Source organism: Megalobrama amblycephala, linkage group LG5, assembly GCF_018812025.1.
Source record: "Megalobrama amblycephala isolate DHTTF-2021 linkage group LG5, ASM1881202v1, whole genome shotgun sequence".
NCBI classification, from domain to species: Eukaryota; Metazoa; Chordata; class Actinopteri; order Cypriniformes; family Xenocyprididae; genus Megalobrama; species Megalobrama amblycephala.
The window spans coordinates 4,705,734-4,720,736 of NC_063048.1; the positions used below are offsets into that span (position 1 = coordinate 4,705,734).

The 15,003-nt window shown below is 36.7% G+C and overlaps 2 protein-coding genes across 10 annotated transcripts in view; one reads left to right on the forward strand and one right to left on the reverse strand.

Moving 5' to 3' along the window:
• Window positions 1-3,617, forward strand: part of LOC125268076 (NACHT, LRR and PYD domains-containing protein 12-like) — a 58,586-nt gene extending 54,969 nt beyond the window's left edge. For all 9 annotated transcript variants that reach the window (XM_048190170.1, XM_048190169.1, XM_048190168.1 and 6 more), the window contains one exon: window positions 2,562-3,617. In XM_048190170.1, the coding sequence (XP_048046127.1) occupies window positions 2,562-2,568 (7 nt within the window). In that variant the 3' untranslated portion in view covers window positions 2,569-3,617. The remainder of the gene's footprint in view (window positions 1-2,561) is intronic.
• Window positions 3,618-7,761: 4,144 nt separating this feature from the next.
• On the reverse strand, window positions 7,762-14,971 carry LOC125268299 (tetratricopeptide repeat protein 8-like). Its single transcript, XM_048190373.1, is given in 16 exon segments — window positions 7,762-7,905; window positions 7,907-7,996; window positions 8,214-8,297; window positions 8,394-8,426; window positions 8,428-8,517; window positions 9,278-9,452; window positions 10,299-10,438; window positions 10,939-11,049; window positions 11,127-11,214; window positions 11,350-11,435; window positions 11,518-11,562; window positions 11,747-11,836; window positions 11,976-12,135; window positions 12,700-12,763; window positions 14,146-14,266; window positions 14,716-14,971. Coding segments are annotated over 16 exon segments (1,506 nt in total). The 5' UTR covers window positions 14,818-14,971; the 3' UTR covers window positions 7,762-7,878.
• Between the last annotated feature and the right edge of the window lie 32 nt (window positions 14,972-15,003).

The window sequence follows — 15,003 nt, forward strand, 5'->3', positions numbered from 1 at the left end:
TGGTCATATAATTAGAATATCATCAAAAAGTTGATTTATTTCACTAATTCCATTCAAAAAGTGAAACTCGTATATTATATTCATTCATTACACACAGACTGATATATTTCAAATGTTTATTTCTTTTAATTTTGATAACTGACAACTAAGGAAAATCCCAAATTCAGTATCTCAGAAAATTAGAATATTACTTAAGACCAATACAAAGAAAGGATTTTTAGAAATCTTGGTCAACTGAAAAGTATGAACATGAAAAGTATGAGCATGTACAGCACTCAGTACTTAGTTGGGGCTCCTTTTGCCTGAATTACTGCAGCAATGCGGCGTGGCATGGAGTCAATCAGTCTGTGGCACTGCTCAGGTGTTATGAGAGCCCAGGTTGCTCTGATAGTGGCCTTCAGCTCTTCTGCATTGTTGGGTCTGGCATATCGCATCTTCCTCTTCACAATACCCCATAGATTTTCTATGGGGTTAAGGTCAGGCGAGTTTGCTGACCAATTAAGAACAGGGATACCATGGTCCTTAAACCAGGTGCTGGTAGCTTTGGCACTGTGTGCAGGTGCCAAGTCCTGTTGGAAAATGAAATCTGCATCTCCATAAAGTTGGTCAGCAGCAGGAAGCATGAAGTGCTCTAAAACTTCCTGGTATACGGCTGCGTTGACCTTGGACCTCAGAAAACACAGTGGACCAGCACCAGCAGATGACATGGCACCCCAAACCATCACTGACTGTGGAAACTTTACACTGGACCTCAAGCAACGTGGATTGTGTGCCTCTCCTCTCTTCCTCCAGACTCTGGGACCCTGATTTCCAAAGGAATGCAACATTTACTTTCATCAGAGAACATAACTTTGGACCACTCAGCAGCAGTCCAGTCCTTTTTGACTTTAGCCGCTTCTGACGCTGTCTGTTGTTCAAGAGTGGCTTGACACAAGGAATGCGACAGCTGAAACCCATGTCTTGCATACGTCTGTGCGTAGTGGTTCTTGAAGCACTGACTCCAGCTGCAGTCCACTCTTTGTGAATCTCCCCCAGATTTTTGAATGGGTTTTGTTTCACAATCCTCTCCAGGGTGCGGTTACCCCTATTGCTTGTACACTTTTTTTCTACCACATCTTTTCCTTCCCTTCGCCTCTCTCTCCTTTAATGTGCTTGGACACAGAGCTCTGTGAACAGCCAGCCTCTTTTGCAATGACCTTTTGTGTCTTGCCATCCTTGTGCAAGGTGTCAATGGTCATCTTTTGGACAACTGTCAAGTCAGCAGTCTTCCCCATGATTGTGTAGCCTACAGAACTAGACTGAGAGACCATTTAAAGGCCTTTGCAGGTGTTTTGAGTTAATTAGCTGATTAGAGTGTGGCACCAGGTGTCTTCAATATTGAACCTTTTCACAATATTCTAATTTTCTGAGATACTGAATTTGGGATTTTCCTTAGTTGTCAGTTATAATCATCAAAATTAAAAGAAATAAACATTTGAAATATATCAGTCTGTGTGTAATGAATGAATATAATATACAAGTTTCACTTTTTGAATGGAATTAGTGAAATAAATCAACTTTTTGATTATATTCTAATTATATGACCAGCACCTGTATAACCACTGTACATGATTGTAAGTTATACTGTATTTTTCAACATGTCCTCTGATGTACATTCAGGATTTGTTTTGCTGTAACTTGTATTAAAGTGAAGAAATGTTTGCTGAACTTGTACCCTGTGCTGTGATTGGCTGAAGCAGGTAATGTGATCTATCTCACACACACACACACACACACACACACACACACACACACACACACACACACACACACACACACACACTGAAACCGTGAGGGTTTTTTATACACAGCATTTGTACAGTGTTGGTATTTAACTGTCATTTAACAGTATGTAAACATTATATATATAGTAATAATAATCATATTAATAATAATAATAATATCCGTAATCTGGTGGATTTTGTAGGCAGGTTAAGATTGTATTTAGATTTTAAAATGTACTGTAAGGGAATACCAATGCTTTATGTTTAACAAAAATATAATAATAATAATCATAATAATTGGATGAATATTAAAATCTGTTGCATTTTGCAGGTAGTTTAAGACTGGAATTTTTTTTTTTTTTTTAAAAGAGAATACTATTTTCAGTTATGATAATATGGTGAGTTTATAATGTAAATTTTTCATAATGTAAAATTACATTATGAGCTCAAGATTTTATTTTGTTTTGATAAAATCATTACATTATGAACAATTTATTACAATAATAATGTAATACGTATTACATTATGTGCAGTTATTATATTATGAGTTGCAACATCTGATATTAAATTTGTAGTGGAGTGTAATGATGATTTCTGCTGGTTCTGGATCAGCTGTCCGTTGTGTGAAAGTGACCTTTCATGACCTCTTGATTTTGTAAAGTGACTTTGAGCATCAGACAGAAGCTATATTATCATGTGTGAGAATGAATTGATAAAGCTTATCTAGTTTTCTTAGGAAAAGATGTGACAGACGTAATGTTTCCTTCTGCACATGTGACTGTTTGTGTTTTATTTTAGCACATGACAGTCTGATCTCCTCATGTTCATCTGATGGTGAATAAGGATCCACTACAGAGACTCACAGTCAACAGAATCAACAGACTGAAGATACAGTGACTTCACTGTTATAAATTAAGATTCATTTAGATTTCAACGATCCTCTGACAGACCTGATGAGGCGGCAGTGAAGCACCTTTTATTTCAGAGCAACAAATTACAGTTTCTCATTCATTGATTAACCATTTTATTTGTATAAACACAGTATAAATTCAAAAAGGCTGAAGTTTTGTTACAGAGAAAATATAGAGCCTGAATATATTTGTGTTTGTTTTACCAGCAGAGGGAGACAAAGACTAATGAAAGATAAATTTTTCATAATTATGGAGAGAGAGAGAAAAAACAGTTCAAGCTCACTTTTGGAATACAAACTATAGTTTTATTACAGTTATAGTTGTATTACATTTGTATTAATGTATTTAGTATGTCTTTATAAAATAATTAATGGTGGTAGCATTCAATAAAGTGTTGACTCATAGGCACAATATCAATATGTGGGATTGTTGGATTAAAATATGATATCCAAAAACCACTAGATCAGTGTTATATATTTTGTTGACTTGTGTACTTACATTATCCCAGATGTTTCCAAGAATGCTTAAATCCAGAGAAATAAGTAATTTTAATCAGTACACGGACCATGTGTCGCTTATCAATGACATCATACCTGCGTTACCCTTGATTTTGTAGAAACCATGAACACACCAAAGACACTTTAATATATCATGTGTTTTAGTTTTCTGTCAATGAATGCATCCAAACAGTTGTTCCCTTGTCTGATATGAAAAGTTTTATTTTTGACAGAAAACTAATTATTGTTATATAGCTCAACACGTTTAGTCTTATTGTTTAAATCTATTTTACTCGATTTTCCGCAAGTACCATGTTTTTAATCATGCCTCAGAGAAAAACACTATTTTGTCAAGTAGCTAACATAGCTTACAGCATAATTATTTTTTTCTCCATCATAAAATACGCTTTAAAATGTATTGCCATTTATCAACACAAGCCATCCAGCATTTAATATGATATTCTAAAATCGAATCTATCTTACTGCAGTGTTGATGGATCCAAAATGGTCAATATTCATATTCATGCATTTCTATTAATATTTATTTTAATCATTTATGGCTTATGATTTATCAGTTTCACTTTTGATTTCCTATATTTATGTACTTCTACTTTACATATTAATTCACATCATATTTTCAAGTATTCACTTGTGATTGTACCTTTATGGTTATTCTTATTTTATATTTAAGAGTATGTTATGTTCAATTGTTCTTCAAGTGTTCCAGTGTGACAGGTCACGCTGACACGTTTGTGGTTAGACATTGGACGCCTGCCAAGTACTGTATAAGTGATGTTTTTCAGAATTAACCATTTGAATTTGAAATCTGATCAAAATATGTCTGTTATTATTCCTGATGACATTTAAAAAGGTAAGATTTGCAAAATTCCCCAAAGGGGGTCAAAACAACTCTTATATCTATTTTTGACATTGGACCAGTCTATGACTAATGGGTAAAACCATTTAACCTTTCCTTTTAATATAAAAACATCCGTTTGTGTGGGTTGAGAATTTCCATGTATGCTTATGGTAGCCTATAATATGGACTGAGTTGTTGATAATTCAGCTTTTTTCCCTCCTTTGCTCTCCTGGGCTTCTACTTCTTGTCTCTTATCTGCAAATGTCTTAGTTATTGCTCTTTTTGATCTTCATCTATTAGATACAATACTCTGGATTTTACAATACTCTAAATTTCATTGTTAACTATTAACTGCTTCTTTATGGTTGTTATTTTACCTTTTGGTTTTATTAGGTAATTTCATTATCGATTAAAGTTTGCGTGTGAGGCTAAATTTAATTGTAATGAATAAATAATTTTTCATCAACTTTATCTACTGCCTGGATCTCATTTTCTCAAGTTTCTGCATCAAGTGTGTAACAGTGTCTCACAGCAGCCGCCGAGTGAACGCACAGAGTAACGTTATAACATCTTTTAACACTCTCAAGTGTATCTAATATGATAAACAGAGCTGCGTTTCCTCATACTCATGACCGGAAGCAGCGACTGCAGCGTAATAAAATCTTGAGACTGAAATTGAATTTAACTTCAAATTCTCAGATTTGAACCATGTGCAGTGAGACAAATATATCGATAATATATATTTTTCTTTTGGAAAAGACATTGATTTAATTAAAGTAAAAAAGGTGACATATTTAAGACTAGGTTGCAATTCATTTGTGACATTTCATACCAAAAGAAAGATATTCACAATAGACTCTTTCACAATTAGGGCCTACAAACATAACATTTGTGATATCAAAGATTAGATATAGAAAGACGGATCACTCCTATTATGAATGGGAGAAACTGCAACTTGGTGGAATACGTAAAAAAAACAAAAACAAAAAAACGGTCTAAAGTAAAAGAGCCAATCGCTGATTGATAAAGTCTTTGCATCACTGCAGCTGCCATTAACCCATTTGTGCCCAAATTTTTCTGAATGATTTCATGCATATAGTCCTATTAATAATGTCCTGTGTGAACATGTTCTGCATTTGTTTTCCACAGGTTTTTTTTTTTTTTTTCCTTACAAAATGTATTTAAATGTGTGGCAACTATAGTTGCCGGTGGGCAAATATGTTGTATGCACCCCTTCAATGTAAAATTTGAATAGGAGGATAACATTTATGCATCTAACTCAAAATAACTGCTTTCAACAGATCAGCAGATCAATCAAAGTCAAAGAACATTCTATGTGAACCCAAAAAATCTGCATCTAGCTTATAATCTCTTGAATATGAAAACATAACAAACAACAAATCTGTTTGTTTTAAAGTGGTAAAACATAGTGTAGAACAAAGTGCAGCCATTAAGATGCTCCAACAGGACATTGTGAATCAAAAAAGTTAAATTACACTGTTCAAAAAAAATTACTCCTATATGTGACCCTGGACCACAAACCCAGTCATAAGTCGCACGGGTATATTTGTAGCTATAGCCAATAATACATTTTATGAGTCAAAATTACAGATTTTTTTTTTTCTTTTATGGCAAAAATCATTAGGATATTAAGTAAAGATCTACTATCTCAACTATAGTTGCCGCTTGGACTTTTGACTAAGTATACAAAAAACTATAGATCTCTTGTAAGATTTGTTTTGTTTGGATGATTCCCTCATGATTACGTAGATATATATATGTCAACAAAAAATACTTCATATTAACATGAAAATTACTTTTCTTTGGGAGGGTTTGCCTTCAATATGCTTCCTATAAGTAGGGGTAGGAAGTTGACAGCCTCATGTCACAGGAAGGAAGTCAATACCTTTTTTTTGTTTGTTCTTGAAATCGTTTATTTGGTTGTTTTCTTGCATGTCATTGAGACATAAAACATGAAAAACACCTAGAAAAATAACAAAAGGAAAATTACAACTATAAAAAAACAAACGGAAAATGACAACTATACTCTGAGCTAAAATGGGTTAAGCTCCGGTTCCCATAGAAACCCGAGACTCGCGCTTATGACTGCACTAGCCTGAAAAATAATCTTTTTTTGATCATAAGAAACAACATTTATGGGACAGTTCATGTCAGGTTTTGTTGCTGATTTGAAATATATTATTTAATTGTGAGTTCGCCAGGCAGTTTTTGAGATTTCAGGATTCCCCCATTCAAATAGATAGGACTTGGCCTTGGATGCCTGAAATAGCTTCATATATATTTGTTAAACAATACAGACTAAGAACTCCCCAAAAATGTTCCCACACAAATGAGGGAAACATACACAAATTTTGATGGGGGAGAAGAGATATTAACAAAGAGAGATCTGATCGACTGGTTACTGCACTTATTCATTAAATGATCTATGGAGACCTTCTTCCTGCAGTGTTACACCAAGTGCCTGATTTCTGAACAGAGATAGTGAATTCATGACAATATTCTTAAACTGAAATATGACACTTAAATTCAAGACATGGTTCATTAATACTCAAAAGTTGACCATTAGAATTCAACAGCTGACCAGCTTATAATATATCTGTCATGTTTTTGATCTCTTTTGTCTGAGTTTCTTTGTTAATCTTCTAGGTTGTTCATTAGTTCTGTCACCTGCTTGTTTGTCACCATGGTTACTGATTGATTTGAGTATTCTGCTCAGGTGTGTCTTGTTAATTTGCTCCCTTGTTTTCCATGTATATAATCCCTCAGTTTCAGTTTGCTCCTTGTCCGTCTTGTTTAAGCGGTTCAGTTGTTGTATTCACCTGTTTCTCTAATCTTCTGTTCAACTTCAGTGCTGTCTAGTGGGCGGAGCTGACAGGTCTGGATGGCACTGAGACTGTGACAATGGGATAGCCAGTGGAGGTTAAATAAGAGGGGAGTAATATGAGCAGAACCTTTAGTGTAAGTTACTTAGATTTAGTGTAAGTGTAAGTAAGCAGAATTTTGAATATATTGCAAGCGGGAGATGGAGTGTGCTGGTAGTCCAGATAAAAAGAGCATTACAGTACAGAATATAGAGTTACATCTGTCACACGGTCACTGTCATGTTCTGTTCGTCACGTTCCTTTGTTCTAAGTTCCCGCCACTCATCAGTCACATGGACACTAACTCACCATCACTGTTCATCAGTAGTTCATCTTCTGCTCTGTGTAAATCAGTTCCTGTTTGTGTTCAGTTCAGTGTCCGGTCCCGTATGTTTCATGTGTGTGTTGATACCTGTTCCTGAATTATTGTCATTAAACTTCTTATTGGAATTACCCTTCATCTTCTTCATCTGTTTGCCAGTGACCACACGTTACAATACCCAAATTCTGACTGTTGTAGATAAAAAAAATACAAAACTTCACACCTCAGACAAATCATTTGACTCAGATTTCATGGTCATCTGTGGTGTTTGATGTGTATAATGTATTGTTTAGTGTATTTGACCTGTTTTGGATGTATTGTTGATTGTAACACACTTTGAGCTCGGGGAAAAACAATATATACATTAAACTATTATTATAACCTGAACCAGTAAATCAAGGTCTTCAGGAGTTAGACTACTAGAAGCTTCTGAGCAGGTGTGTTGGAGCGAGCTGGAGCCGTTTTATGTGAAATAAATTGCCTCATTGGAGCAGTGGTAAAAAAAAAAAAAAAAAAAAAAAATGCAATTTTTAAGATTATTTTCATTTTATTTTTTTTTAAATGAGAAACCTACATGTAAAGCCAGTCTGTGCAAGTCATTTGCATCTCCCAACATTGATGTGATGATATAAGAGTTGATCATCTTATAGAGTGGCAAAATGCTGTCTGAGGTTCTTTCAGGATCTGCTGAGTGTCCACATGCTCAGGAAACGCATCCTCTGATTTCTGAGCAGCCGTGTAACTACTCTGAAGATCTCCAACCTTCAAGTCACAAAGAAAGCTCATTAAACTGTCAAATTTATTTAGCTGAAAAAACCCTGAAAATATATTTCTGAATATTGTGAGGGATGTAAACATGTTTATTTTTGTCATTTTGATTAGTAATATCTAAATATAGCTGAAGATAAAACAATAAACCAGAAGCCATATCATCATAAAACAATGACAGAGTAACACACATCAGTGTTGCGAGCCGTACCTTATCAGAGAGTGTGGCGAAGTTAAAATGTGGTTCATACATGTGAGGAGACAATGAAGCAGCCGTCTGCAGAAAAGCTTTCGCCTGTGACAAAACAAGTTACAGAGATGTTCAATCCTGATCCTGGACTAACGTAGAGATTACGTTAGCTATCACGAGACTGTTTGGGAAGAACCTGACCTGCTCGATCCGGCCTTTCCGTAGCTCCAATACAGGCCAAGTTATTATAAGCTTCACCGTGGTTGTTGTTGAAAGCCAAGGCCAGTTTGAAGCATTGGTAAGCCAGAGTCAAGTCACCAATGCCCTGTGCAAGAGAGAAAGAAAAGCCAAAAAAATATATTCATTAATAACTTTGTTTATTACTGGCAATATGTCATAATCCATCAAAGACCTACTACACGTGGAATCAGCTTTTCCATCAAATGTTTCAGTAACACTTTATTTTAAGGTGATGTAGTTACACGTTATTACATATACTTACTATAGTAATAACAGTAAATTATGAATAATTACAAGTAACTAACCCTAAACGAAAACCCTGAACAATTACTGTAACTCTATATTAAGTTACATCTAATTAATTAATATCACTCAGTACTTACTTTGAGTGAGTAAAATGTAACTACATCACCTTAAAATAAAGTGTAACCAATGTTTCTGCTTTGGGCACAATGGCAACATTTAATACTTTTGCAATTTTATTATAAACACACATTTTTAAACCAGCTGTTATACACAAATCTCAGAAAATCTACAGTAAAAGAGGAACAAAACAAGTAAATATACTGTGTTTGTTTGTAGAAGTATATCTGCCTTTTCTTGCTCCATTAAATGTTTGGTTTGCAAAAAATCTTCATCGAGTGAAATCAGTCTGAATCAAACTCCTGACTCTGTATAAATCACAAAGTCTCTAAATCACATGTCAGAGTAAGTCAGAACTGCTGAGTGATACTCCAGTGAGGAGTTTGTTCCACCAGTGCGGGACAGTGATTTCTTCCTCGTCTGCAGACTGTTATACAGTTGACCTAAACATGTGTGACATTGGACACAGAGTGTCTGCTCACCACTGCAACATGTCCCAGATTATACCAGACATCAGCCTGTTCCTCATCACTGGACACCAGGGCTAATGCTCGCTCGAAGGACGACAGGGTCATGTCATACTGCTGGGCGTAGAAGCAGCACAGGCCCAGATTGTTGTACAGCTGACAGTTGAACACCCCCATCTGCAGCAAACGCCTGAACAGAAACCAAACACCAGTCATGATGCACAGATCCCGTCTTTCACGCATATGTCCCATGTGTTTACCTTCACTAAAGGGATGCTCCTAACAATTAGTCTTTCTATCAATTTTCCCACCCCCATAGTTGATTAATCATTTGGTTAACTTACCAATAAATAATAACTGTAAGTTTCCCCATTACTCCTTTAAAGTTTTATTCAACACATATCGCACTGTTTACAGTATTGCACCAAAATGCATTGACAGCAGCACTATTAATATTTCTCATATGCTGAATATGAACACAACCGATTATGTTTAGTGTTCACGCTCTTCAATTTTCTCACACTTATAAGGTTTTTTTAAAGCAAGAAATTTATTTTCTTATTTTTATGCTCCTAAAAGTATCATTAGTGGTTGACAAAATATCAAAACACTGTATTCAGCGGTGGACAATAAAGTATTTGTACTTCATTACTGTACTTGAGAAAAGTTTTTAAGTGTGCACTTTGTACGAATTTTTTCAAATACAGCTCAGCCTGAAGTCTTTATCCATGACTTTTGCCGTTTGATCCGAGTGGATTAATGGTGTGTGTTGTCATCAAAAACAACAAAAACAATAACTATTTTATTTACTTATTAGTTTTTTGTGGTGGAGCCAGTGAAAATTATTCATTGAATCGAATGGAGACATCTGTATTGATACCCAGCCCTGATCAGATGCCGAGTGAGAGGATGGGTATCAGAGCACAAGTCTGTAGGTCAGGTGACCAGATGTCAGATTCAAATTTAGAATTTCAAATTTGATGGTTACATGCATGCAACAAGGACAATTAAGAGGAAAAGAATAAAGCAATCCCACCTGTAAAAGCGCAGGGCGATCTCCGGCTGGTCTGTGTAAAAATGATTGCTGCCAATACAGGCGATGGCCTCCACATGTGTGTTGTCCTGCTTCAAGACTTCTTTGTAGTACTCTGTGGCCGAGATCACATTATTCATTTCCTGGAGGAGACAGACAAATGAATCCAAAGTATATTAAGTGATGTGAACATAAATGACAGCTTAAAATTAGGGCTGGGGCAATATATTGATGCATCATGATTCCTGGATCGATTCTGATATTTTCCAAATGCATCGCAAATAGATTAGTTTTTAACAGCAGATGGCGCTCTAGGCTAGATTTTAAACACATGTTCAAATGCTCATGAAGAAGAGCGCTTGTGTGTTCGGCTGAGTCTGAGAATGTATTTGCATCTCAGAATGCTTTTATGACGCAAGATTAATGTAAACAGCTCAATGCAAACACCCTCGTAATTCACTTCAACCTTTTCGAACTTTATGAATGATTATTTTATAGAAGGTTCAAGTGGTGTGTGTAAAGGAACTGGAAGGAAGCAGAGCTCGGCTGTTTCTAAAGCACAAAGTGCCATCTGCTGATCGATCCAGAGTCATTTCTCGATTCACGATGCATTAATGTATTGTCCCAGCTCAGCTTACAATACCTCATGGATGCGTGCGATTCCCGTGAGCAGCGTGACCTCCGCTGGGAAATGATCCAAGCCTTGCTTAAACACATTCAGAGCCGTGATGGGCTGATCCAGACGCTGATACACCTGCGCAGCACAAACAGTCTTACTGAAAGCAGTCACAGGAAGCTGTAAGCTACAAATCTTGACTTGCCGAACGGTACCTTTGCAAGGTAGAGGTAAGTATCCACAAACTCTTGGTGCGTGAGAGCTGATCGGAACTGCTTCTCAGCTTCACGGTGCAAACCGAGTCTACAAACACAAATCCTCTACTGCATCTGATCAGTACTTTCAAACAAATCTCTTCATGCAGGTCAAAACGATTCATAAACTTGTGTAAAACCGTTGAATAACACCATCAGAAAGCATGATGCCACTGATTCTCACCTGTAATAGCATTTTCCCAGCTGTACTTTCCACCACCAGTCTCTGAACTGAGCGTGCTCCGTGGCCAGAGCAGCCAGATCTAATGCCTGCAGATTGGCAAGATGGAAAAATTAATGTCTTACACACAGCAAACAGCTATTAGCACAAAATCATATGAGACCTACTTACATTTTTCACATCATTTTCATGATGAAAGATGTATTCAAACAAGGTCTTGTGTTTGAGAGGGAGAGACAGAGTGTTAAAATTAAATAGGTTTCAGCGAGTCATGACAAACACTTGATTATTGTGTGTTAATAACAATTAGATCACAGATATTACATTAAATCATGACTTTCTTTCACAAAGTAACTTTTTCAAAAAACTTCAATTAAATTTCCATTTAGGTTAAAAATACCTTGGACAAGTTCGGTCTCTTGGCGTACTTTGCCAAGTTTAACCTAGAAAGGTTAATGAATGGCCCATCTGGATTTGTCAGCATGGAGGCCTGAGATGGAAACAAAAAAAGACAGTTAACTTACAATGCTTCAAAGCTACTAATGTTTGTTAGTCAAACTAGTTCTTCTGTGAAACATCAGAATCAGGAACTGCTGTATATGAATGGTCAGGGTTAGGGTTAATCCTACCGTTCCCAGCCTGACGAATCTCCCAGAAGCGCTGGTGACTGGACGGGCTGTGCTCGCGGTTCGAGGTGTTCTGATGGCCTGCTCCATCGTCTCTGGTCGACCAGACAGTGTACTTGGTCTCACAAATCCTGTGATGGGACGTCCTGACTGAGTCATTGGTCTAGGACACAAAACACAATTAATATTTCTATGAGGTTATGTCAACCCTGACAACCCTCATTTGAACTATAACATATGTGAGGATCATGGAAAATATTTGAGTAGTTGCGTAGCTGTCAATGGAAAATTTGGACTAAACCGCACAAACAGCTTGTTCGAGAACGCTAGAGTAGTGTAAACAAAAGGTGTAACCGTAGCAAAAGTTATGCGTTTAAAAAAAAAAAAAGTCATAATGAGTGACATGTATGTGACTTACCAAATAATAAGACCTAGATATCTCAGGTCATTATTCAGATATCTGTCTTTCTTTCATCATTTATTGATTTATTTCTTTTTTGGAAGGAGGGAGGGAGTTTTGACATCATTAGTGACATGTGCAATGATGAGATGATCAGTGTGAATACACAGATACACCTCACACCATCAGATTCATCCAGAGCCAAAACACTCTTGTAATTAACAAACAATGTTGCTCTGCAAGTAATTTATGCTTTAATAGCGCGAGGGCCAAAGGTTACACAGTGTAGCTTTACAACAGCTGAGGTCAGAGGTCAGAAGTAGGCACCTGACAGCTGGAGTGGGTGCTCCGCCCTGGCTCGTTCCCAGAAGTCTCAGTGATGTTCCTGGACCTGACGAAACCAAAACAAGATGTAATGTCGTAAACATCTTAAACGTCAACATTGTGGGCGTACAGACATTAAAGGGTTAGTTAACCAAAAAATGAAATTTCTGTCATTAATTACTCACCCTCATTTTGTTTTGTTTTTGCACACAAAAAGTTTTCTCGTCGCTTCATAACATTAAGGTTGAACCACTGCAGTCACGTTGACTATTTTAACAAAGTTTTACTACTTTTCTGGAACTTGAATATGGTAATTTTGCTTTCCATTTGCTTTCATTGCTTTCTATTGAGGATAAAAAATAAAAAAAATTCTTGGATTTCATCAAAAATATCTTGTGTTCTGAAGATAAACAAAGGTGTGGAACGACATGAGGGTGAGTTCTTGATGACAAATTTCATTTTTGCGTGAACTAACCCTTTGAAGGTACAATGTGTAAATTTTATCAGCATCTAGCAGTGAGGTAGCAAATTTCAACCAACGGCTCAGTCCACCACACACAACTCCCTTTTGAAGCATATAGAGAAGCTACAGTGGCCGACACAGGACAAAGATGTAGTCATCTGAGACAACAGAGAGCAGTCAGTCAAGCAAATGTGCTCTGTAGAGCAGTTTGTCCATTTAGGGCTACTGTAGAAACATGGCGGCGCAAAATGGCGAATTCGATGTAACATTTTTGTTCAAAATGTTGGTGTTTTTTAATAAAACATACCCACATTCAAGTGCTGATAAAAAGAATGCAGGAAGCTAGAGGATCTGTTCTTTCTTTTGATATATTCCATGTTCCGATATTCATACTACAAAATATACTGTGGGCCATGAAACTAGGGCTGTCAAACAATTAATCGCGATTAATCGCATGCAAAATAAAAGTTTGAGTTTGCCTAATATATGTGTGAGTACTGTGTGTAATTATATATATATATATATATATATATATATATATATATATAAAACAAATTAATGTATATAGTTAAGAGAAATATCTTATTTCTGAACAAAATATTTTTATTTATATAATATAAATTATATAAAAATATAAATAAATACATATACTTGTAAATATTTCTCAAATATATACATGAATGTGTTTGTATTTATATATACATAATAATTACACACAGTACTCACACATATATTAGGCAAACTCAAACTTTTATTTTGTATGCGATTAATCGCAATTAATCTTTTGACAGCCCTACATGAAACTTATGTGAAAATGATCAAGAATGCTGGTGACTAAACTTCTTAAACAACGCTGGTGAGGAAAGAGTTAAAGTGTAGTTCCTGTAAAGCTGGGGCCTGAAGATGTTGAAAAACTGAGCTGCACTATATACAAATAAACTTGATGTGTCTATGTGAATTATTTTTTGGGTCAGTTATATACTCACGAGCCACCTGAGCGATGGAGCTCTCATCCAACATCATCTCAGCGATGCCTTCCTGATCCACCTCCACCTCATCGATGTACACCATCTCCGTCAGAGCCCGGGTCTTCAAGCTCCATGCTGCCTGAAACCATCAGAACCAGAACATCATCTTCAGCTCTTCAGAAGAGGCTTGATCACGTGTGCAGTCGGACCATCACGTGTGTCACATCTAAACAAACTCTCTGAGAGCAGGAGGATGCTACTGTGTTCACTGAAGGAAAGGTACAGGGAATACTGAACAAATAATAGGGAATACTGGAACTTTAGGGATCATAACACAGCTGGCAAGCTTAATCAAAGGGTTAACGTTATAAACAATTACCTCAGAAACTTGGACCAGTACCAGGCTCCTTAGCAAACAGTAATGGAAGAGTGTGAACACTTTATTTGTATTTCAGCACATAACTAATAAAACCTGGCTGTCACATTCTAGTTTAATAAACACAGATCTCAGACCTGACAGTAGATATAATGAGCTTATGAGCACTAATCCACTGAGCTCCTCAGCTAACCTGCTAACAGCGCACTGACCTGGTCATACGGGCTTTCTGACAAGAGCTTTGAGCAAATATCGGAGCATCTCTGGAACTTCCGTCTCCTGCAGCAGCTCCAGGCCAGAAACAGCGGGTCCATCGCGACTGGTCACCTCCATTTGCACTCGATAATACACCGACAAATGCTGCAAGAAACGTTATCGACTGCTCGAGGAGCGCTAGCTCTTTGCTGACGTCAGGACGCATCACGTTACCCTGACAACGTGGAGGCGGAGTACAGCACGTGCTGAACAAAACACAACAAAAATACAGAAGCAAATTCACC